Source organism: Coturnix japonica, unplaced genomic scaffold, assembly GCF_054131305.1.
Source record: "Coturnix japonica strain WE unplaced genomic scaffold, WE-NBRP24 Scf115, whole genome shotgun sequence".
Lineage (NCBI taxonomy): Eukaryota > Metazoa > Chordata > Aves > Galliformes > Phasianidae > Coturnix > Coturnix japonica.
Window position 1 is genome coordinate 49,536 of NW_028189018.1, and position 25,624 is coordinate 75,159.

The 25,624-nt window shown below is 50.0% G+C and overlaps 1 protein-coding gene across 10 annotated transcripts in view; it reads left to right on the forward strand.

Annotated features, from left to right (window-relative positions):
• Positions 1-19,570, forward strand: part of LOC107306999 (SMAD family member 4) — a 41,045-nt gene extending 21,475 nt beyond the window's left edge. For 4 of the 10 annotated variants that reach the window (XM_085535305.1, XM_085535307.1, XM_085535312.1 and 1 more), the window contains 5 exons: positions 1,230-1,280; positions 1,953-2,136; positions 8,607-8,775; positions 12,122-12,260; positions 19,244-19,570. In XM_085535305.1, the coding sequence (XP_085391431.1) occupies positions 1,230-1,280; positions 1,953-2,136; positions 8,607-8,775; positions 12,122-12,260; positions 19,244-19,455 (755 nt within the window). In that variant the 3' untranslated portion in view covers positions 19,456-19,570. Of the gene's footprint in view, positions 1-1,229; positions 1,281-1,952; positions 3,401-8,606; positions 8,776-11,231; positions 11,520-12,121; positions 12,261-14,549; positions 14,685-16,961; positions 17,063-19,243 lie in introns of those variants that run through there. The other 6 variants (XM_085535311.1, XM_085535310.1, XM_085535314.1 and 3 more) reach the window with 6 other exon arrangements.
• Positions 19,571-25,624: the final 6,054 nt, after the last annotated feature.

The window sequence follows — 25,624 nt, forward strand, 5'->3', positions numbered from 1 at the left end:
GGCCTATATGGGATCCTATAGGGGATATAGGGGATCCTATAGGGTATATGGGATCCTATAGGGGGTATATGGGGTATATGGGGTCCTATATGGGGTATATGGGATCCTATATGGGGTCATATATGGGGTATGGGGTTCTATAGGGGATATATGGGGTTCTATAGGGGATATATGGGGTATATGGGGTCATATATGGGGTATATGGGGTATTGGGTCCTATATGGGATATATGGGGTCCTATATGGGGTATATGGGGTCCTATATGGGATCCTATATGGGGTATGGGGTCTTATATGGGGTATGGGGTCCTATATGGGGTCCTGTATGGGATATGGGGTCCTATATGGGGTATATGGGGTCATATATGGGGTCATATATGGGGTCATATATGGGGTATGGGGTCCTATATGGGATCCTATATGGGGTATATGGGGTCCTATAGGGGATATAGGGGATCCTATAGGGGGTATATGGGATCCTATAGGGTATATGGGGTCATATATGGGATCCTATAGGGGATATGGGGTTCTATATGGGGTATATGGGATCCTATATGGGGTATATGGGGTCCTATATGGGGTATGGGGTCCTATATGGGATCCTGTAGGGGATATGGGGTCATATATGGGATATATGGGGTATATGGGATCCTATATGGGGTATATGGGATATATGGGGTTCTATAGGGGATATATGGGGTATATGGGATCCTATAGGGGATATATGGGGATATATGGGGATATATGGGATCCTATAGGGGATATATGGGATCCTATATGGGGTATATGGGGTCCTATGTGGGGTATGGGGTCCTATATGGGATCCTATATGGGGTATGGGGTCCTATATGGGATCCTATAAGGGATATGGGGTTCTGTACGGGATATATGGGGTATATGGGATCCTATATGGGGTATATGGGGTCCTATATGGGATATGGGATCCTATATGAATGAATGAATGGGAACTAATGAATGGGAACCTAAAGTGAATGAATGAATGGGAACTAAAGTGGAGTGAATGGATGGGAACCTAAAGTGGATGAATGAATGGGAACCTATAGTGAATGAATGAATGAATGAATGAATGGGAACTTATGAATGGGAACCTAAAGTGGAGTGAATGGATGGGAACCTAAAGTGGAGTGAATGAATGGGAACTTATGAATGGGAACTAAACAATGTTATGAATGAACGGCGGCCATCTTGTTTTCCCACGCCTCTCTCTAGGGCCCGTTCATAACGAACTGAGCTTCCAACCTCCCATCTCCAACCACCCCGGTGAGTCCAGGTCAATGGCTCCCATAGGAATCAATGGGACCCCATAGGAATCAATGGGACCCCATAGGAATCAATGGGGCCCCATAGGAATCAATGGCTCCCATAGGAATCAATGGGACCCCATAGGAATCAATGGCTCCCATAGGAATCAATGGCTCCCATAGGAATCAATGGCTCCCATAGACTCCCATTATAACCTGCTATAGCGCAGGTCTATAGAGGGTCCTGGAAGGGATATAGTGAGCCTATATGGGGTCATTGGGGTCTATAGAGACCCCATAGAGCCCCATTAGACCCCCATAGGACCCCATAGGATCCTATAGGACCCCATAGACCCCCATTAGACCCCATAGGACCCCATAGACCCCCATTAGACCCCATAGGACCCCATAGACCCCCATTAAACCCCGTAAGACCCCATTAAACCCCATAGGATCCCATAGGATTCCATTGGCTTCCATAGAGCCCCATAGGAATCAATGGCTCCCATAGACTCCCATTATAATCTGCTATAGCGCCCCCTAGTGGCCGCTAATGGTATTGCAGCCCCCATAGGAATCAATGGGACCCCATAGGAATCAATGGCTCCCATAGACTCCCATTATAATCTGCTATAGCGCAGGTCTATTAGGGTCCTGGCAGGGGTATAGTGAAGCCGTATCTTTATTATAGCCCCGGAATACTGGTGTTCTATCGCCTACTTCGAGATGGACGTTCAGGTGGGGGAGACCTTTAAGGTCCCGTCCAGTTGCCCCGTGGTGACGGTCGATGGTTACGTGGATCCGTCGGGGGGGGATCGGTTCTGTCTGGGCCAGCTGTCCAACGTGCACCGCACCGAGGCCATCGAGAGAGCAAGGTGAGACCCCATAGACCCCATAGAGACCCTATAAGACCCTATAGACCCCATAGAGACCCTATAAGACCCCATAGAACCCCATAGAGCTCCATAGGATCCAATGGAGCTCCATAGACTCCCATTGGATTCCATTATATAGCGCCACCTAGTGGCCGCTAATGGTATTGCAGCCCCCATAGGAATCAATGGCTCCCACAGACTCCCATTATAATCTGCTATAGCGCCACCTAGTGGCCACTAATGGTATTGCAGCCCCCATAGGAATCAATGGGACCCTATAAGACCCCATAGGACCCCATGAGACCCTATAAGACCCTATAAGACCCCATAAGATCCCATAAGACCCCATAGACCCCATAAGACTCCATTAGACACCATATACCCCATAAGACCCCATTAGACACCATAGGACCCCATATACCCCATAGAGACCCCATAAGACCCCATATACCCTGTAGGACCTATAGGGAACACATAGACCCCATAGGACCCCATAAGACCCCATAGGACCCCTTAGAACCTATAGGGAACACATAGACCCCATATACCTCATAGGACCCCATAACACCCTATAAGACCCCATATACCCCATAAGACTCCATTAGACACCATAGGACCCCATAAGACCCCATAAGACCTCATAGGACCTATAGGGAACACATAGACCCCATATACCCCATAGGACCCCATAAGACCCCATAAGAACCCATAGGACCCCATATAACCCATAAGACCCCATTAGACACCATAGGATCCCATAAGACCCCCATAGACCCCATAAAACCCTATATACTCCATAGGACCCCATAAGAGTCCATAAGACCCCATAAGAGTCCATAAGACCCCATAGGATGCCATATAACCCATAAGACCTCATAGGACCCCATAGGATCCCATATACCCCATAAGACCCCATAAGACCCCATTAGACTTCATAGGACCTATAGGGAACACATAGACCCCATATACCCCGTAGGACCCCATAGGATCCCATATAACCCATAAGACCCCATAGGACCCCATATACCCCATAGACCCCATAAGAACCCATAGGACCCCGTATACCCCATATAACCCCATAGGACCCCATAGGATCCCATAAACCCCATAAGACCCCATAAGACCCCATAAGACCCCATTAGACCCTGTAAGACCCCATTAGACACCATAGGCCCCATACAACCCCATATCCGTCGGGGGGGGATCGGTTCTGTCTGGGTCAGCTGTCCAACGTGCACCGCACCGAGGCCATCGAGAGAGCAAGGTGAGACACTATAGATCCCATAGAACCCCATAGAACCCCATAGAACCTATAGGGAACACATAGACCCCATAGGATCCCATATACCCCATAGGACCCTATAGAGACCCTATAGGATCCCATAGGACCCCATTAGATGCCATAGGACCCCATAAAACATATAGGACCCCATAAGACCCCATAGGACCCCATATACCCCATAAGACCCCATAGGACCTATAGGGAACACATAGACCCCATATACCCCATAGGACCCCATAGAACCCCATTAGACCCCATAGAGATCCCATAGGACCCCATATACCCCATAGAGACCCTATAAGACCCTATATACCCCATAAGACTCCATTAGACACCATAGGACCCCATATACCCCATAGGACCCCATAAGACCCCATATAACCCATAAGACCCCATAGAACCCCATAGAGCTCCATAGGACACCATAAGACCCTATAGACCCCATACGACCCCATATACCCCATAGGACCCCATAAGACCCCATTAGACACCATATACCCCATATAACCCATAAGACCCCATAGAGACCCTAGAAGACCCCATATACCCCATAAGACCCCATAGAGACCCCATATACCCCATATACCCCATAGGATCCCATAGAGACCCCATAGGATCCCATAGAGACCCTATAAGACCCCATATACCCCATAGGACCCCATTAGACACCATAGGACCCCATATACCCCATATAACCCATATAACCCCATAAGACCCCATATCTCCCATAGGACCCAGTAAGAACCCATTAGACCCCATAGGATCCCATATACCCCATAGGACCCCATAAGACACCACAGGACCCCATATAACCCCATAGGACCCCGTAGGACCCTATAAGACCCTATATAACCCATAGGACCCCATATAACCCATAGGACCCCATATACCCCATAAGACCCCATAGGACACCATAAGATCCCATAAGACCCCATAAGACACCATAGGACCCCATAGATCCCATAGGACCCCATAGGACCCCATAAGACCCCATAAGACCTCATAAGACCCCATAGAGACCCTATAAGACCCCATATACACCATAAGAACCCATAGGACCCCATAGGACCCCATAAGACCCCATTAGACCCCATAGGGCCCCATATACCCCATATCCGTCGGGGGGGGATCGGTTCTGTCTGGGCCAGCTGTCCAACGTGCACCGCACCGAGGCCATCGAGAGAGCAAGGTGAGCACCCCATAAACCCTATATAACCCCATAGAGATCCTATAGGACCCTATAAGACCCTATAGGACCCCATAGAACCCATAGGAAACCATAGACCCCCATAGGATCCCATAGGACCCCATAGGACCCCATAGGACCCCATAAGACCCCATAGGACCCCATTAGACACCATAAGATACCATATAACCCATAGGATCCCATAAGACCCCATAGGACCCCATAGAACCCATAGGAAACCATAGACCCCCATAGGAACCCATAGGACCTCATAAGACCCCATAGGACCCCATATAACCCATAAGACCCCATTAGACACCATAGGACCTATAGGACCTCATAGAACCCCATAAGACCCCATAGGACCCCATATACCCCATAAGACTCCATTAGACACCATAGGACCCTATAGACCCCATACGACCCCATATGACCCCATAAGACCCCATATGACCCCATAGGACCCCATAAGACCCCATAGGACCCCATAGAGCTCCATAGGACCCCATATAACCCATAAGACCCCATAGGACACCATATACCCCATAGGACCCCATAGGATCCCATAGAGCCCGATAGACCCCATTAGACCCCATAGGATCCCATAGGATTCCATTGGCTTCCATAGGACCCCATAGAACCCCATAGGATCCCATATACCCCATAAGACCCTATAGAGTCCCCATATACCGCATAAGAACCCATAAGACCCCATAGGATCCCAGAGACCCCATATAACCCATAGAACCCCATAAGACCCCATTGAGATCCCATATACCCCATAGAACCCCATACGATCCCATATGCACCATAGGATCCTATATATCCCATAAGACCCCATAGAATGTCCATATATGCCATAGAACCCCATAGGACCCCATAGACCCCATAGAGATCCCATACACCCCATAAAACCCTATATACTCCATAGGACCCCATATACCCCATAAGACCCCATATCTCCCATAGGACCCATTATATAGCGCCCCCTAGTGGCCGCTAATGGTATTGCAGCCCCCATAGGAATCAATGGCTCCCATTGGAATCAATGGCTCCCATAGACTCCCATTATAGCGCCACCTAGTGGCCGCTAATGGTATTGCAGCCCCCATAGGAATCAATGGGACCCTATAAGACCCCATAGGACCCCATGAGACCCTATAAGACCCTATATACCCCATAGGATCCCATATACACCATAGGACGCCATATACCCCATATAACCCCATTAGACTCCATTAGACCCCATAGGACCCCATAGAATCCCATAGTACCCCATATAACCCATAGGACCCCATAGGATCCCATATACCCCATATGCCCTATAAGACCCCATAGGACCCCATAGGATCCCATATACCCCATAAGACCCCATAGGATCCTATAGAGACCCCATAGTACCCCATTAGACACCATAGGACCCCATATACACCATAGAATACCATATACCCCATATGACCCCACAGAGACCCTATAGGATCCCATATAACCTATAAGACCCCATTAGACACCATAGGACCTATAGGACCCCATACACCCCATACAACCCCATAGAGACCCCATATACTCCATAGGACCCTATATACCCCATAAGACCCATAGGACCCCATAGGATCCCATATAACCCATAGGATCCCATATACCCCATAAGACCCCATAGGACCCCATAGAACCCCATAAGACCCCATAAGAACCCATAAGACCCCATAGAACCTCCATATACACCATAGGACTCCATATAACCCATAAGACCCCATAGGACCCTATAAGACCCCATATAACCCATAGGACCCCATTAGACACCATAGGATCCCATAGGACCCCATAGACCCCATAGGACCCCATTAGACACCATAGGACCCCATAGAACCCCGTATAGCCCATAGGACCCCATAAGAACCCATAGGACCCCATAGAATCCCATAGTACCCCATATAACCCATAGGACCCCATAGGATCCCATATACCCCATAGGACCCCATAGGACCCCATAGAGACCCCATAGGATCCCATATAACCCATAAGACTCCATTAGACACCATAGGACCCAATAGGACCCCATATAACCCATAAGACCCCATCGGACCCTATAAGACCCCATATAACCCATAGGACCCCATATACCCCATAGGACCCCATAGACCCCATAGGACCCCATAAGACCCCATAGTACCCCATTAGACACCATAGACCCCATATACCCCATATCCGTCGGGGGGGGATCGGTTCTGTCTGGGCCAGCTGTCCAACGTGCACCGCACCGAGGCCATCGAGAGAGCAAGGTGAGAGACTATAGACCCCATAGGATCCCATAGAGACCCCATTAAACCCCATAGGACCCCATAGGACCCCATAGGATCCCATATACCCTATAAGACCCCATTAGACACCATATACCCCATAGAGACCCCATATACCCCATAGAACCTATACGGAACACATATGCCCCATAGGACCCCATAAGACCCCATAGGACCCCATAGGACCCCATATACCCCACAGGACCCCATAAGACACCATAGGACCCCATAGATCCCATAGGACCCCATTAGACCCCATAGGATCCCATAGGGCCCCATATACCCCATATCCGTTGGGGGGGGATCGGTTCTGTCTGGGTCAGCTGGCCAACGTGCACCGCACCGAGGCCATCGAGAGAGCAAGGTGAGAGACTATAGACCCTATAAGACCCTATAGACCCCATAGAGACCCTATAAGACCCCATAGGACCCCATAGAACCCATAGGAAACCATAGACCCCCATAAGACCCCATTAGACCCCATAAGACACCATAGGACCCCATGAGACCCTATAGGACCCTATAAGACCCCATATACCCCACAGGATCCCATATACCCCATAAGACCCCATATACACCATAGGACCCCATTAGACCCCATAAGACCCCATAGGACCCCATTAGACACCATAGGACCTATAGGACCCCATAAGACCCCATAAGACCCTATATACCACATAGGACCCCATAGACCCCATAAGACCCCATATACCCCAGAAGACCCTATATACCCCATAGGATCCCATAGAGACCCTATAAGACCCTATATAACCCATAGGACCCCATAGGATCCCATATACTCCATAGGACCCCATAGGACCCCATAAGACACCATAGGATCCCATAGACCCCATAAGACCCCATAGGATCCCATAAGACCCCATAGGATCCCATATACACCATAGGATCCCATATATCCCATAAGACCCCATAGGACCCCATAAGACCCCATAAAACCCTATATAGCCCATATAACCCCATAGGACCCCATAAGACACCATAGGGCCCCATACAACCCCATAGGACCCATAAGACCCCATAGAGATCCCATATACCCCATAAGACCCCATTAGACCCCATATACCCCATAAGACCCCATATACTCCATAAGACCCCATAGGAACCCATAGGAACCCATAAGACCACATAAGATCCCATAAGACCCCATAGGACCCCATATACTCCATAGGACCCCATTGAGATCCCATAAAACCTATAGGACCCCATATACCCCATAGGACTCCATAAGATCCCATAGACCCCATAAGACCCCAATAGGAACCCATAAGACCCCATAGGACTCCATAGACCCCATTAAACCCCATAGGATCCCATAGGATTCCATAGAGCTCAATAGGACCCCATTAAACCCCATAGGATCCCATTGGATTCCATTATATAGCGCCACCTAGTGGCCGCTAATGGTATTGCAGCCCCCATAGGAATCAATAGAGCCCCATAGGAATCAATGGCTCCCATAGACTCCCATTATAACCTGCTATAGCGCCCCCTAGTGGCCGCTAATGGTATTGCAGCCCCCATAGGAATCAATGGCTCCCATAGACTCCCATTATAGCGCCCCCTAGTGGCCACTAATGGTATTGCAGCCCCCATAGGAATGAATAGGACCCTATAAGACCCCATAAGACCCCATAAAACCCCATAAAACCCTACAAAAACCCTATAAAATCCCCTATAACAGGTTGCACATCGGGAAGGGGGTTCAGCTGGAGTGTAAAGGGGAAGGGGACGTGTGGGTCAGGTGCCTGAGCGACCACGCCGTGTTCGTGCAAAGCTATTACCTGGATAGGGAAGCTGGAAGGGCGCCGGGGGACGCCGTGCATAAGATCTACCCTAGTGCTTATATTAAGGTGAGTTATGGGGTTATATGGGGTTTTATATGGGGTTTTATGGGGTTATGGGGTTTTATGGGGTATATGGGGTCTCTATGGGGTCTTATGGGGTCCTATGCGGTCTTATGGGGTCTCTATGGGGTCCTATGGGAGGTATGGGGGGGTATGGGGTCTCTATGGGGTCCTATGGGGGGCATAGGGGGGATATGGGGTCTTATAGGGTCTCTATGGCGGATATGGGGTCCTATGGGGTCTTATGGGGTTATATGGGGTCCTATGGGGGGTATAAGGGTCCTATGGGGTCTAATGGGTTTCTATGGGGTCCTATGGGGGATATGGGGTCTCTATGGGGTCTAATGGGGGGTATATGGGGTCTCTATGGGGTCTAATGGGGGGTATATGGGGTCTCTATGGGGTACTATGGGGATCCTAGGGGGTCTAATGGGGTTCTATGGGAGTCCTATGGGGGATATGGGGTCCTATGGGGAATATGGGGTTTCTATGGGGTCCTATGGGGTCTTATGGGGATCCTATGGGGTCCTATGGGTTATGTGGGGTCTCTATGGGGTCTAATGGGAGGTATATGGGATCCTATGGGGTCTTATGGGGTCCTATGGGGTCTTATGGGGTTCTATGGGGAATATGGGGTCTCTATGGGGTCCTATGGGGTCTTATGGGGTCTAATGGGGTATATGGGGTCTAATAGGTTTCTATGGGGTCTTATGGGGTTATATGGGGTCTAATGGGTTTCTATGGGGTCTTATGGGGTCTAATGGGGGGTTTATGGGGTTCTATGGGGTCCTATGGGGTCTCTATGGGGTCTTATGGGGTCCTATGGGGGGGACGCCGTGCATAAGATCTACCCTAGTGCTTATATTAAGGTGAGTTATGGGGTTTTCTATAGGGTTTTTATGGGGTTATGGGGTTTCTATAGGGTTATATGGGGTTATGGGGTTGTATAGGGGGATAATGGGGTCCTATGGGGTCTCTATGGGGTCCTATAGGGGGGTATATGGGGGGGTATGAGGGGGATATGGGGTCCTATGGGGTCTCTATGGGGTCTTATGGGGCGTATAGGGGGGGTATGGGGTCTCTATGGGGTCTAATGGGGTCCTATGGGGGATATGGGGTCTTATGGGGTCTTATAGGGTCCTATGGGGGATATGGGATTCTATGGGGTCTAATGGGGTCCTATAGGGTCTTATGGGGTCTATATGGGGGATATGGGGTCTAATGGGGTCTCTATGGGATCCTATGGGGTCTTATGGGGTCCTATGGGGTCTAATGGGTTTCTATGGGATCCTATGGGGTCTTATATAACCCTATATAACCCCATATAACCCCATATAGGTGTTTGACTTACGGCAGTGCCATAGGCACATGCAGGCCTATGGGGTCTTATGGGGTCTTTATGGGATCCTATGGGGTCTAATGGGTCTCTATGGGGTCTTATGGGGTCCTATGGGTTATATGGGGTCCTATGGGATCCTATGGGGTCTTATGGGGTCTTATGGGGTTCTATGGGGTGTAATGGGGTCCTATGGGTCTTATGGGGTCTCTATGGGGTCTAATGGGGTTCTATGGGGTCTTATGGGATCCTATTGCGGTATATGGGGTCCTATGGGATCCTATTGCGGTATATGGGGTCCTTATGGGGGTCTACGGGGTCTTATGGGGTCCTATGGGGTCTAATGGGGTCCTATGGGGGATATGGGGTCTAATGGGGTCTTATGGGGTCCTATGGGGTCTTATGGAGGATATGGGGTCTAATGGGTTTCTATGGGGTCTTATGGGGTCCTATGGGGTCTTATGGGGTCTTATGGGGTCTCTATGGGGTCTAATGGGGTCCTATGGGATCCTATTGCGGTATATGAGGTCTTATGGGGGATATGGGGTCTCTATGGGGTCTTATGGGTTCCTATTGGGGTCTATGGGGTCTTATGGGTTTCTATGGGGATCCTATGGGGTCTTTATGGGGGATATGGGGTCCTATGTGGTCTAATGGGGTCCTTTGGGGTCCTATGGGGTCTTATGGGGTCTTATGGGGTTCTATGGGGTCCTATGGGGTCTTATGGGATCCTATGGGGTCTTATGGGGTCTTATGGGGTTCTATGGGGTCCTATGGGGTCTTAGGGGTCTTATGGGATCCTATGGGGTCTTATGGGATCCTATGGGGTCTTATGGGGATCCTATGGGGTCCTATGGGGTCTAATGGGGGTCCTATGGGGGGTATGGGGTCTTATGGGTTTCTATGGGGTCTTATGGGGTCTTAGGGGTCTTATGGGGTCCTATGGGGTCTAATGGGTTTCTATGGGGTTATATGGGGTCTAATGGGGTCTAATGGGATCCTATGGGGTCTAATGGGTTTCTATGGGATCTTATGGGGTCCTATGGGGTCTATATGGGGGGTATATGGGATCCGATCCCATATAAATCCCATATAACCCTATATAAATCCCATATATCCTATATAGGTGTTTGACTTACGGCAGTGCCATAGGCAGATGCAGGGATATGGGGTCTTATGGGTTCCTATGGGGTCTTATGGGTTCCTATGGGGTCTTATGGGGTTATATGGGGTCTATGGGATCCTATGGGGTCTTATGGGGTCTTATGGGGTTCTATGGGGTGTAATGGGGTCCTATGGGGTCTCTATGTGGTCCTATGGGGTCTTATGGGGTCCTATGGGGTCTAATGGGGTCCTATGGGGTCTTATGGGATCCTATGGGGTCTAATGGGTCTCTATGGGGTCTTATGGGGTCTTATGGGTTTCTATGGGGTCTTTATGGGGTCCTATAGGGGGGTATATGGGGGGGTATGGGGGTCCTATGGGGGTATGGGGGGGATATGGGGTCCTATGGGGTCTTATGGGGTTCTATGGGGTTCTATGGGGTCTTATGGGGTCCTATGGGGTCTTATGGGGTCTAATGGGTTTCTATGGGGTCTTATGGGGTCCTATGGGGTTCTATGGGGGTCCTATGGGGTTCTATGGGGGATATGGGGTTCTATGGGGGATATGGGGTCTTATGGGGTCCTATGGGGTCTCTATGGGGTCTAATGGGTTTCTATGGGATCCTATGGGGTCCTATGGGGTCTAATGGGGGGTATATGGGATCCTATGGGGTTTTATGGGGTCCTATGGGGTCTAATGGGTTTCTATGGGATCCTATGGGGTCTAATGGGGTCTCTATGGGGTAATATGGGGTCTAATGGGTTTCTATGGGATCCTATGGGGTCTTATGGGGTCCTATGGGGTCTTATGGGATCCTATGGGGTCTTATGGGGTCTAATGGGGTCTCTATTGGGGTCTATGGGTTATATGGGGTCCTATGGGGTCTTATATAACCCTATATATCCTATATAGGTGTTTGACTTACGGCAGTGCCATAGGCAGATGCAGCAGCAGGCCGCCACTGCTCAGGCTGCGGCTGCGGCTCAGGCTGCGGCTGTAGCCGGGAACATTCCGGGTCCAGGCTCCGTGGGTGGCATCGCACCGGCTATTAGTGAGTAATTAACGCTAATTAATATGCATGAGGGGTTCATTAGGGACCACATTGGGTCCTATTGGCTTCTATTGGTTCCCATTGGTTCCTATTGGTTCCTATTGGTTCCTATTGGCTCCTATTGGTTCCTATTGGGTCCCATTGGTTCCTATTGGGTTCCATTGGTTCCTATTGGTTCCTATTGATTCCTATTGGGTTCCATTGGTTCCTATTGGGTTCCATTGGTTCCTATTGGGTCCCATTGGTTCCTATTGGGTTCCATTGGTTCCTATTGGCTTCTATTGGTTCCTATTGGGTTCCATTGGTTCCTATTGGGTCCCATTGGTTCCTATTGGGTTCCATTGGTTCCTATTGGGTTCCATTGGTTCCTATTGGGTCCCATTGGTTCCTATTGGGTTCCATTGGTTCCTATTGGCTTCTATTGGTTCCTATTGGGTCCCATTGGTTCCTATTGGGTCCCATTGGTTCCTATTGGGTTCCATTGGTTCCTATTGGCTTCTATTGGTTCCTATTGGGTTCCATTGGTTCCTATTGGGTTCCATTGGGTTCCATTGGTTCCTATTGGTTTCCATTGGCACCTATTGGCCCCTGTTGACTCCCATTGGTTCCCATATCCCCCATAGGACCCCATAGAAACCCCATTAGACCCCATATCCCCCATAGAAACCCCATAGAACCCCATATCCCCCATAGAACCCCATATAACCCCATAGGACCCCATTAGACCCCATATCCCCCATATGACCCCATATCCCCCCATAGAAACCCCATATCCCCCCATGTCCCCCATAGAAATCCCATAGGACCCCATAAGACCCCATATCCCCCAATAAGACCCCACAGAGACCCCATATACCCCATAGGACCCCATAAGAACCCATAAGACCCTATAGAAACCCATTAGACCCCATAGCCCCCATAGCACCCCACAGAGACCCCATAAGAACCCATAAAACCCTATAGAAACCCATTAGACCCCATATCCCCCCATAGGACCCCATAAGACCCCATAAGACGCTATAGAAACCCAGTAGACCCCATATCTCCCATAGGACCCCACAGAGACCCCATAAGGCCCCATAGGAATCAATAGGATCCCATCAGACCCTATAAGATCCCATTAGACCCCATATCCCCCATAGGACCCCATATCCCCCATAAGACCACATAAGACCCCATATCCCCCATAGGACCCCACAGAGACCCCATAAGAACCCATAAGACCCCATATTCCCCATAAGACCCCATAGGACCCCATATACCCCATAGAAACCCCATAAAGCCCCCAAAAAACCCTTAGGACCCCATATCTCCCATAAGACCCCATAAGATCCCATAACCCCCATAAGACCCCATAGACACCCATTAGTCCCCATAGGACTTCATAAGACCCTATAGAAACCCATTAGACCCCATAGGACCCCCATATACCCCAATAGGACCCCCACAGAGACCCCATAGGACCGCTATATCCCCAATAGGACCCCATATCCCCCATAAGACCCCATAGAAACCCCATAGGACCCAATATCTCCCATACGACCCCATAGGACCCCATATCCCCCATAAGACCCCATAGGACCCCATATCTCCCCATATCCACCATAGGACCCCATAAGACCCCATAGAGACCTCATATTCCCCATAAGACCCCATAGGACCCCATATCCCCCATAAAACCCCATAGAGACCCCGTATGACCCTATATCCCCCATAGGACCCCATATCCCCCATAGAAACTCCATTAGACCCCATATCCCCCATAGAGACCCCATATACCCCCATAGGACCCTATATCCCAGATAGGACCCCATATCCCCCATAAGAGCCCATATCCCCCATAGGACCCCATATCTCCCATAGGATCCCATAGAAACCCCATAGAAATCCATTAGACCCCATAAGACCCCATATACCCCCATAAGACCCCATAAGACCCCATAGGACCCCATATCCCCCCTAGGATCCTAATAGGGCCCCATATCCCCAAATAAGACCCCATATCCCCCTCATATCCCCCAATAGGACCCTGCTAAACCCCATATCCCCCATAGGACCCCATAAGACCCCATATACCCCCATAGGACCCCATATACCCCCATAAGACCCCATATCCCCCATACGACCCCATAGGGACCCCATATCTCCCCATATCCCCCCATAGGACCCCATATCCCCCAATAGGACTCCACAGAGACCCCATAGGACCCCATACCCCCCATTAGACCCCCATAAGACCCTATAGGACCCCATAGAAACCCTATAACCCCATAACCTCTCACCCTATAGGCCTGTCAGCAGCGGCTGGCATTGGCGTTGACGACCTTCGGCGGCTGTGCATCACCCATTAGTCCCCATAGAAACCCCATATACCCCATATCCCCCATAAGACCCCATAGGACCCCATAGAGACCCCATGTCCCCCATATGACCCCATAGGACCCCATAAGAACCCATAAGACCCTATAGAAACCCGCTAGACTGCATAGGACCCCATATCCCCCATAAGAACCCATTAGTCCCCATAGAGACCCCATAAGACCCCATATCCCCCATAGGACCCCATAGGACCCCATAAGACCCCATATACCCCATAGAAACCCCATATCCCCCATAGGACCGCCATAGAGACCCCATATCCCACATAGGATCCCATAAGATGCCATATCCCCCCATATTCCCCCATACGACCCCATAGGACCCCATACGACCCCATAAGGACCCCACAGAGACCCCATAAGACCCCATATCCCCCATAAAAACCCATTAGACCCCATAGGACTCCATTAGTTCCCATTAGACCCCATAGGACCCCATATAGCCCATTAGACCCTATAGAGACCCCATATACCCCATAAGACCCTATAGAAACCCATTAGACCTCCATATCCCCCATACGACCCCATAAGATCCCATATCCCCCCATAAGACCCCATATGACCCTATATCTCCCATTAGACCCCACAGAGACCCCATATACCCCCATACGACCCCATATACTCCACTAGGACCCCGTTAGACCCCATATCCCCCATAGGACCCCATATCCCCCCATAGAGACCCCATAGGAACCCATATCCCCCATAAGACCCCATAGGACCCCATAGAAACCCCATATACCCCCATAGGACCCCATATCCCTCCACAGAAACCCCATAGGACCCCATATCCCCCATAAGACCCCATAAGGACCCCAGAGAGACCCCATAGGACCCCATATCCCCCTATATCCCCCCTAGGATCCCATAGAGACCCCATACGACCCCATTAGACCCCATATCCCCCCTAGGATCCCAATAGGACCCCATATCCCCCCATAGGACCCCATATCGCCCATAGAGACCCCATAGGACCCCCATATCCCAATAGGACTCCACAGAGACCCCATAGGACCCCATTAAACCTTATAGAAACCCATAGGACCATATAAGACCCCATATCCCCCATAGAGACCCCATAAGACCCCATATCCCCCATAGGACCCCATACGACCCCATATCCCCCCATAAGACCCCATAGGACCCCCATATCCCCCATACGACCCCATTAGACCCCATATAGCCCATTAGACCCTATAGAAACCCATAGGACCATATAAGACCCCATATCCCCTATAAAAACCCTATAACCCCATAACTCCTTACCCTATAGGCCTGTCAGCAGCGGCTGGCATTGGCGTTGTCGACCTTCGGCGGCTGTGCATCACCCATTAGTCCCCCCGTATCCCCCATAGAAACCCCATAGGATCCCATAAGACCCCATATCCCCCATAGGACCCCAAATCCCCCATACGACCCCATAAGGACCCCATATCCCACATAGAAACACCATATCCCCCATAGAAACCCCATAGGACCCCCGTATCCCCCATAAGACCCCATAGAGACCCCATATACCCCCATAGGACCCCATAAGACCCCATAGAGACCCCATATCCCCCATAGGACCCCATAAGACCCCATATCCTCCATAAGGACCCACAGGACCCCATAAGACCCTATAGAAACCCCATAGAGACCCCATAGGACTCTATATCTCCCCATATCCCCCCATAGGACCCCATATCCCCCAATAGGACCCTGCTAAACCCCATATACCCCCATATCCCCCATAGAAACCCCATAAGAACCCATAAGACCCCATTAGACCCCTTAGGACTTCATAAGACCCCATAAGACCCCATAGGACCCCATATGGCCCACATGAACCCCATAGGACCCCATAAGACCCCATATACCCCCATAGAAACCCCATAGGACCCCATTAGACCCCATATACCCCATAGGACCCCATAGAAAGCCCATATGCCCCACAGGACCCCATAAGGACCGCACAGAGACCCCATATTCCCCATAGGACCCCATATCCCCCCATATCCCCCATTAGACCCCATATCTCCCATAGGACCGCCATAGAGACCCCATATCCCACATAGGACCCCATAAGACCCCATATCCCCCCATATCCCCCATACGACCCCATAAGACCCCATAAGGACCCCACAGAGACCCCATAAGACCCCATATCCCCCATAGGACCCCATATCCCCCCATAGGACTCCATAGAGACCCCATATCCCCCATTAGACCCCCACAGAGACCCCATAGGACCCCATTAAACCTTATAGAAACCCATAGGACCATATAAGACCCCATAAGACCCCATAGAAACCCTATAACCCCATAACCTCTCACCCCACAGGCCTGTCAGCAGCGGCTGGCATTGGCGTAGACGACCTTCGGCGCCTGTGCATCACCCATTAGTCCCCATAGGACCCCACAGGACCCCATATCCCCCCATGTCCCCCATAAGACCCTATACAAACCCATTAGACCCCATAGGACCCTCATATCCCCCATAGGACCCCCATAAGACCCTGTATCCCCCCATATGCCCCCATACGACCCCATAAGAACCCATAAAACCCTATAGAAACCCATTAGACCCCATAAGACCCCATATCCCCCATTAGACCCCCATAGGACCCTATATCCCCAATAGGATCCCATATAGCCCATTAGACCCTATAGAGACCCCATATACCCCATTAGACCCTATAGAAACCCCATATTCCCTATAAGACCCCATAAGAACCCCATAAGACCCCATATCCCCCATAGGACCACCAAATCCCCAATAGGAACCCATATGACCCCATACGACCCTATATCCCCACATGACCCCATAGAGACCCCATAAGAACCCATATGACCCTATAGGACCCCATAAGACCCCATATCCCCCATAGGACCCCATATACCCCCATAGGACCCCCATAAGACCCCATATCCTCCACATCAACCCCATAGGACCCCATAGAACCCCCATATCCCCCATATGACTCCATATTCCCCATAGGACCCCACAGAAACCCATAAGACCCCATATACCCCCATAGGACCCCATATCCCCCATATACCCCCATATCCTCCCACAGAGACCCCATAGGACCTTGTATCTCCCATAGGACCCCAATAGGACCCCATAAGACCCTATAGAAACCCCATAACCCCCATAGAGATCCCATATACCTCCATAAGACCCCATAAGACCCCATATACCCTCATATACCCCCATAAGACCCTATAGGACCCCATATCCCCCCTAGGATCCTAATAGGGCCCCATATCCCCAAATAAGACCCCATGGGACCCCATAAGACCCCATAGGACCCCATATCCCCCATTAGACCCCCATAAAACCCCATAAGACCCTATAAAAACCCCATAACACTATGTGTCCTTACCCTATAGGCCTGTCAGCAGCTGCTGGCATTGGCGTTGATGACCTGCGGCGCCTGTGCATCACCCATTAGTCCCCATAGAAACCCCATAGGACCCTATAAGACCCCATAGGACCCCATATACCCCAATAGGACCCCATAGAGACCCCATAGGACCCCATAAGAACCCATAAGACCCTAGAGAAACCTACTAGACCCCATAGAGACCCATATCCCCCATAGAGACCCATATCCCCCATAAGGACCCCATAGAACCCCATAAGACCCTATAGGATCCCATAAGGACCCCATAAGACCCCATATAGCCCATTAGTCCCCATTAGACCCCATAAGGACCCCAGAGAGACCCCATAGGACCCCATATCCCCCCATATCCCCCCTAGGATCCCATAGAGACCCCATACGACCCCATTAGACCCCATAGAGACCCCATATCCCCCATAGGACCCCATACGACCCCATATCCCCCATAGGACCCCATATACCCCCATGTTCCCCACAGAGACCCCATATCCCCCCATAGGACCCTGCTAAACCCCATATTCCCCCCATAGGACCCCATATCCCCCATACGACCCCATTAGACCCCATATCCCCCATTAGACCCCATAAGACCCTATAGAAACCCTATAACCCTATAACCCCATAACCTCTCACCCTATAGGCCTGTCCGCTGCGGCTGGCATTGGCGTAGACGACCTTCGCCGCCTGTGCATCACCCATTAGTCCCCATAGAAACCCCATAGGACCCCGTATCCCCCATAGGACCCCATAAGACTCTATAAGGACCCCACAGAGACCCCATAGGACCCCATAGAGACCCCATATACCCCATACGACTCCATAGAAACCCCATAGAAATCCATACAACCCCATATCCCCATAAGAACCCATTAGACCCCATAGGACCCCATAGAGACCCCATATCTCCCCATATCCCCCCATAGGACCCCATAGAGACCCCATACGACCCCATATAGACCCCATATCCCCCCATATACCCCATATACCCCCGTAGTACCCCACAGAGACCCCATAACCTTCATATACCCCATTAGACCCCCATATCCGCCATAGGACCCCATAGGACCCCATATCCCCCATATAACCCAATAGGACCCTCATGTCCCCTATATATCCCAATAGGACCCCATATACCCTAATAGAAACCCATTAGACCCCATATCCCCCATAGAAACCCTATAAAAACCCCATAACACTATGTGTCCTTACCCTATAGGCCTGTCAGCAGCGGCTGGCATTGGCGTAGACGACCTCCGTCGCCTGTGCATCCTGCGCATGAGCTTCGTGAAGGGCTGGGGCCCCGACTACCCGCGGCAGAGCATCAAGGAGACGCCGTGTTGGATCGAGATCCACCTGCACCGCGCCCTGCAGCTCCTGGACGAGGTGCTGCACACCATGCCCATCAACGACCCACAGCCCTTGGATTAACCCTATAGATACATACATAAATCCCCTATTAGATCCTTCTCTTCTATATAGGGTTTCTGGTTGTCTTTAGATGATATATGGGGTGGGATGGGGGCAATAAAGTGCTTTGGGTTCATGATGTGGCTGCTGGCTCCTTTGTGTTGCGGCCTATTGGGGTTAGAATCCAGTTAATCCCATTAAAAACCCATTAATCCTATTAAAAACCCCATAGGACCCCGTATCCCCCATAGGACCCCATAAGACCCCATAGAACCCACAAGACCCCATAAGACCCTATAGAAATCCATTAGACCCCATAGGACCCCGTATCCCCCATAAGACCCCATAAGACCCCATATACCCCATAAGACCCCATAGAAACCCATTAGACCCCATATACCCCATAGGACCCCATAAGACCCTATAGAAACCCATTAGACCCCATAGGACCCCATATCCCCCATAGGAACCCATTAGACCCCATAGGACCCCATATACACCATATCCCCCATAGAGACCCCATAGAACCCATAAGACCCCATATACCCCAATAGGACCTCATAGGACCCCATACCTCCCATAGGACACCATATCCCCCATAGGACCCCATAAGATCCTATAGAAACCCATTAGACCCCATAGGAACCCATTAGACCCCATATACCCCATAAGACCCTATAGAAACCCATTAGATCCCATAGGATCCCATATCCCCCATAGGACTTCATAAGACCCTATAGAAACCCATTAGACCCCATAGGAACCAATAGGACCCCATAGGACCCCATATCCTCCATAGGACCCCATAAGACCCTATAGAAACCCATTAGACCCCATAGGACCCCATATCCCCCATAGAAACCCATCAGACCCCATAGGACCCCATAAGACCCCATAGGATCCCATGAGACCCCATAGAGGAGACGCCGTGTTGGATCGAGATCCACCTGCACCGCGCCCTGCAGCTCCTGGACGAGGTGCTGCACACCATGCCCATCAACGACCCACAGCCCTTGGATTAACCCTATAGGGATCCATATAGACATAAATCCCCTATTAGATCCTTCTATCTTCTATATAGGGTTTCAGGTTGTCTTTATGATGATATGGGGTGGGATGGGGGCAATAAAGTGCTTTGGGTTCATGATGTGGTTGTTGGCTCCTTTGTGTTGCGGCCTGTTGGGGTTAGAATCCGGTTAATCCTATTAAAAACCCCATAAGACCCCATAAGAACCCATAGGACTCCATATCCCCCATAAGACCCCATAAGATCCTATAGAAACCCATTAGACCCCATATACCCCATAGCCCCCATAAGACCCCATAAGACCCTATAGAAACCTATTAGACCCCATAGAAACCCATTAGACCCCATATACTCCATAAGACCCTATAGAAACCCATAAGACCCCATATACCCCATAAGACCCTATAGAAACCCATTAGACCCCATAGGACCCCATATACCCCATAGGACCCCATAAGACCCTATAGAAACCCATTAGACCCCATAGGACCCCATTAGACCCCATAGGACCCCATATCCCCCATAGGACTTCATAAGACCCCATAGGACCCCATAAGACCCCATAGTAACCCATAAGACCCCATAGGACCCCATAAGACCCTATAGAAACCCATTAGACCCCATAAGACCCCATAGAACCCATAAGACCCTATAGAAACCCATTAGACCCCTTATACCCCATAAGACCCCATAGAAACCCATTAGACCCCATATACCCCATAAGACCCTATAGAAACCCATTAGACCCCATAAGACCCCATATACCCCATAGGGCCCCATAAGACACCATAGAAACCCATTAGACCCCATAGAAACCAATAGGACCCCATAGGACTCCATATACCCCATAAGACCTCATAAGACCCCATAGGACCCTATAGAAACTCATTAGACCCCATATACCCCATAAGACCCCATAGGACCCCATAAGACCCTATAGAAACCCATTAGACCCCATATACCCCATAAGACCCTATAGAAACCCATTAGACCCCATAGGATCCCATATCCCCCATAAGATCCCATAGAAACCCATTAGACCCCATAGGACCCCATATCCCCGATAGGACCCCATAAGATCCTACAGAAACCCATTAGACCCCATAAGACCCCATATCCCCCATAGGACCCCATAGAAACCCATTAGACCCCATAAGACCCCATATCCCACATAGGACCCCATAAGACCCTATAGAAACCCATTAGTCCCCATAGGACCCCATACCCCCCACAGGACTTCATAAGATCCTATAGAAACCCACTAGACCCCATAGGATCCCATATACCCCATAAGATCCCATAGAAACCCATTAGACCCCATAGGACCCCATAAGACCCTATAGAAACCCATTAGACCCCATAGGACCCCATATCCCACATAAGACCCCATAAGACCCTATAGAAACCCATTAGACCCCATAGGATCCCATATCCCCCATAGGAACCCCATAGGACCCCATATAGCCCATTAGGATCCCATAGGACCCCATATCCCCCATAGAAACCCATCAGACCCCATAGGACCCCATGAGACCCCATAGGATCCCATGAGACCCCATAGAGGAGACGCCGTGTTGGATCGAGATCCACCTGCACCGCGCCCTGCAGCTCCTGGACGAGGTGCTGCACACCATGCCCATCAACGACCCGCAGCCCTTGGATTAACCCTATAGGGATAGATACATAAATCCCCTATTAGATCCTTCTCTTCTATATAGGGTTTCGGGTTGTCTTTAGATGATATATGGGGTGGGATGGGGGCAATAAAGTGCTTTGGGTTCATGATGTGGCTGCTGGCTCCTTTGTATTGCGACCTATAGGGGAGAATTGGGGTTAGAAGCCGGTTAATCCTATTAAAAACCCCATAAGACCCAATAAGACCCCATAAGACCCTATAGAAACCCATTAGACCCCATAGGACCCCATAGCCCCCATAAGACCCTATAGAAACCTATTAGACCCCATATACCCCATAGGACCCCATAAGACCCCATATACCCCCATAAGACCCCATTAGACCCCATAGAAACCCATAAGAGCTCATATCCCCCATAGGACCCCATAGAAACCCATTAGACCCTATAGAAACCCATTAGACCCCATATACCCCATAAGACCCTATAGAAACCCATTAGAACCCATAGAACCCGCAAGACCCTATAGAAACCCATTAGACCCCATATACCCCATAAGACCCTATAGAAACCCATTAGTCCCCATAGGACCCCATATCCCCCATAGCATCCCATAGGACCCCATAAGGCCCCATATACCCCAATAGGATCCCATATACCCCATAAGATCCCATAGGACCCCATATCCCCCATAGGACCCCATATACCCCTATAGGATCCCATATCCCCCATAAGACCCCATATCCCCCATAGAAAACCATTAGACCCCATAGGACCCCATATCCCCCATATCCCCAATAGGACCCCATATCCCCCATAGAAACCCATAGAAACCCCATATCCCCCATAGGATCCCATATCCCCCATAGGACCCCATATACTCCAATAGGATCCCATTAGACCCCATAAGACCCCATATCGCCCATAGGACCCCATATCCCCCATGTACCCCCATTAGACCCCATAGAGACCCCATAGGACCCTATATCCCCCATAGAGACCCCATAGGATCCCATCAGACCCCATAGGATCCCATCAGACCCCATAGGATCCCATGAGACCCCATAGAGGAGACTCCTGGACGAGGTGCTGCACACCATGCCCATCAACGACCCACAGCCCTTGGATTAACCCTATAGGGATATAGACATAAATCCCCTATTAGATCCTTCTATCTTCTATATAGGGTTTCTGGTTGTCTTTAGATGATATATGGGGTGGGATGGGGCAATAAAGTGCTTTGGGTTCATGATGTGGCTGCTGGCTCCTTTGTGTTGCGGCCTACACACACAGACCCCATAAGACCCCATAAGACCCCATAGGAACCCATAGGACCCATAAGACCCCATAGAAACCCATTAGACCCCATAGGACCCCATATACCCCATAGGACTTCATAAGACCCCATAGAACCCATAAGACCCTATAGAAACCCATTAGTCCCCATAGGACCCCATACCCCCTATAGGACCCCATAATACCCTATAGAAACCCATTAGACCCCATATACCCCATAAGACCCTATAGAAACCCATTAGACCCCATAAGACCCCATATCCCCCATAAGAACCCATTAGACCCCATAGAACCCATAAGACCCTATAGAAACCCATTAGACCCCATATACCCCATAAGACCCTATAGAAACCCATTAGACCCCATAAGACCCCATATCCCCCATAAGAACCCATTAGACCCCATAGAACCCATAAGACCCTATAGAAACCCATTAGACCCCATATACCCCATAAGAACCTATAGAAACCCATTAGATCCCATAGAACCCATTAGACCCCATAAGACCCCATATCCCACATAAGACCCCATAAGACCCTATAGAAACCCATTAGACCCCATATACCCCATAAGACCCTATAGAAACCCATTAGACTCCATAGGATCCCATATCCCCCATAAGACCACATATGACCCTATATACCCCATTATGATCCCATAGGACCCCATATCCCCCATAGGACCCCATATCTCCCATAGAAACCCATAGAGACCCCATTAGACCCCATATACCCCATAAGACCCCATAGAAACCCATTAGTCCCCATAGGACCCCATATCCCCCATAGAAACCCATAGAGACCCCATATCCCCCATAGGACCCCATATCCCCCATGTACCCCCATTAGACCCCATAGAGACCCCATAGGACCCTATATCCCCCATAGAGACCCCATAGGATCCCATGAGACCCCATAGGATCCCATCAGACCCCATAGGATCCCATGAGACCCCATAGGATCCCATCAGACCCCATAGGATCCCATGAGACCCCATAGAGGAGACTCCTGGACGAGGTGCTGCACACCATGCCCATCAACGACCCACAGCCCTTGGATTAACCCTATAGGTATATATATACCCTATTAGATCCTACTTGGTTCTTCTTCTCTTCTATTTAGGGTCTTTAGATGATATATGGGGTGGGATGGGGGCAATAAAGTGCTTTGGGTTCATGATGTGGTTGTTGGCTCCTTTGTGTTGCGGCCTATTGGGGTTAGAATCCAGTTAACCCTATTAAAAACCCATTAATCCTATTAAAAACCCCATAGGACCCCATAGAACCCATAAGACCCCATATCCCCCATAGGACCCCATAAGACCCTATAGAATCAATAAGACCCTATAGAAACCCATTAGACCCCATATACCCCATAAGACCCTATAGAAACCCATTAGACCCCATAGGACCCCATATCTCCCATAGGACCCCATAAGACCCTATAGAAACCCATTAGACCCCATAGAAACCCATTAGACCCCATATACCCCATAAGACCCTATAGAAACCCATTAGACCCCATAAGACCCCATATCCCCCATAAGACCCTATAGAAACCCATTAGACCCCATAGGACCCCATAAGACCCTACAGAAACCCATTAGACCCCATAGGAACCCATAGGACCCCATATACCCCATAAGACCCCATAGAAACCCCATAGGACCCCATAGGATCCCATATGCCCCATAAGACTCTATAGAAACCCATTAGACCCCATAGGACTCCATATCCCCCATAGAAACCCATTAGACCCCATAAGACCCCATATCCCCCATAGGACCCCATAAGACCCCATATACCCCATAAGACCCTATAGAAAGCCATTAGACCCCATAGAACCCCATAAGACCCTATAGAAACCCATTAGACCCCATAAGACCCTATAGAAACCCATTAGACCCCATATACCCCATAAGACCCTATAGAAACCCATAAGACCCCATAGAACCCATAGGACCCCATATCCCCCATAGGACTTCATAAGACCCTATAGAAACCCATTAGACCCCATATACCCCATAAGACCCCATAGTACCCCATTAGACCCTATAGAAACCCATTAGACCCCATAAGACCCCATATCCCCCATAGGACCCCATATACCCCCATATACCCCAATAGGATCTCATATACCCCATACGACCCCATATCCCCCATAGGACTTCATAAGACCCCATAAAAACCCATTAGACCCCATAGAAACCCATTAGACCCCATAGGACCCCATAT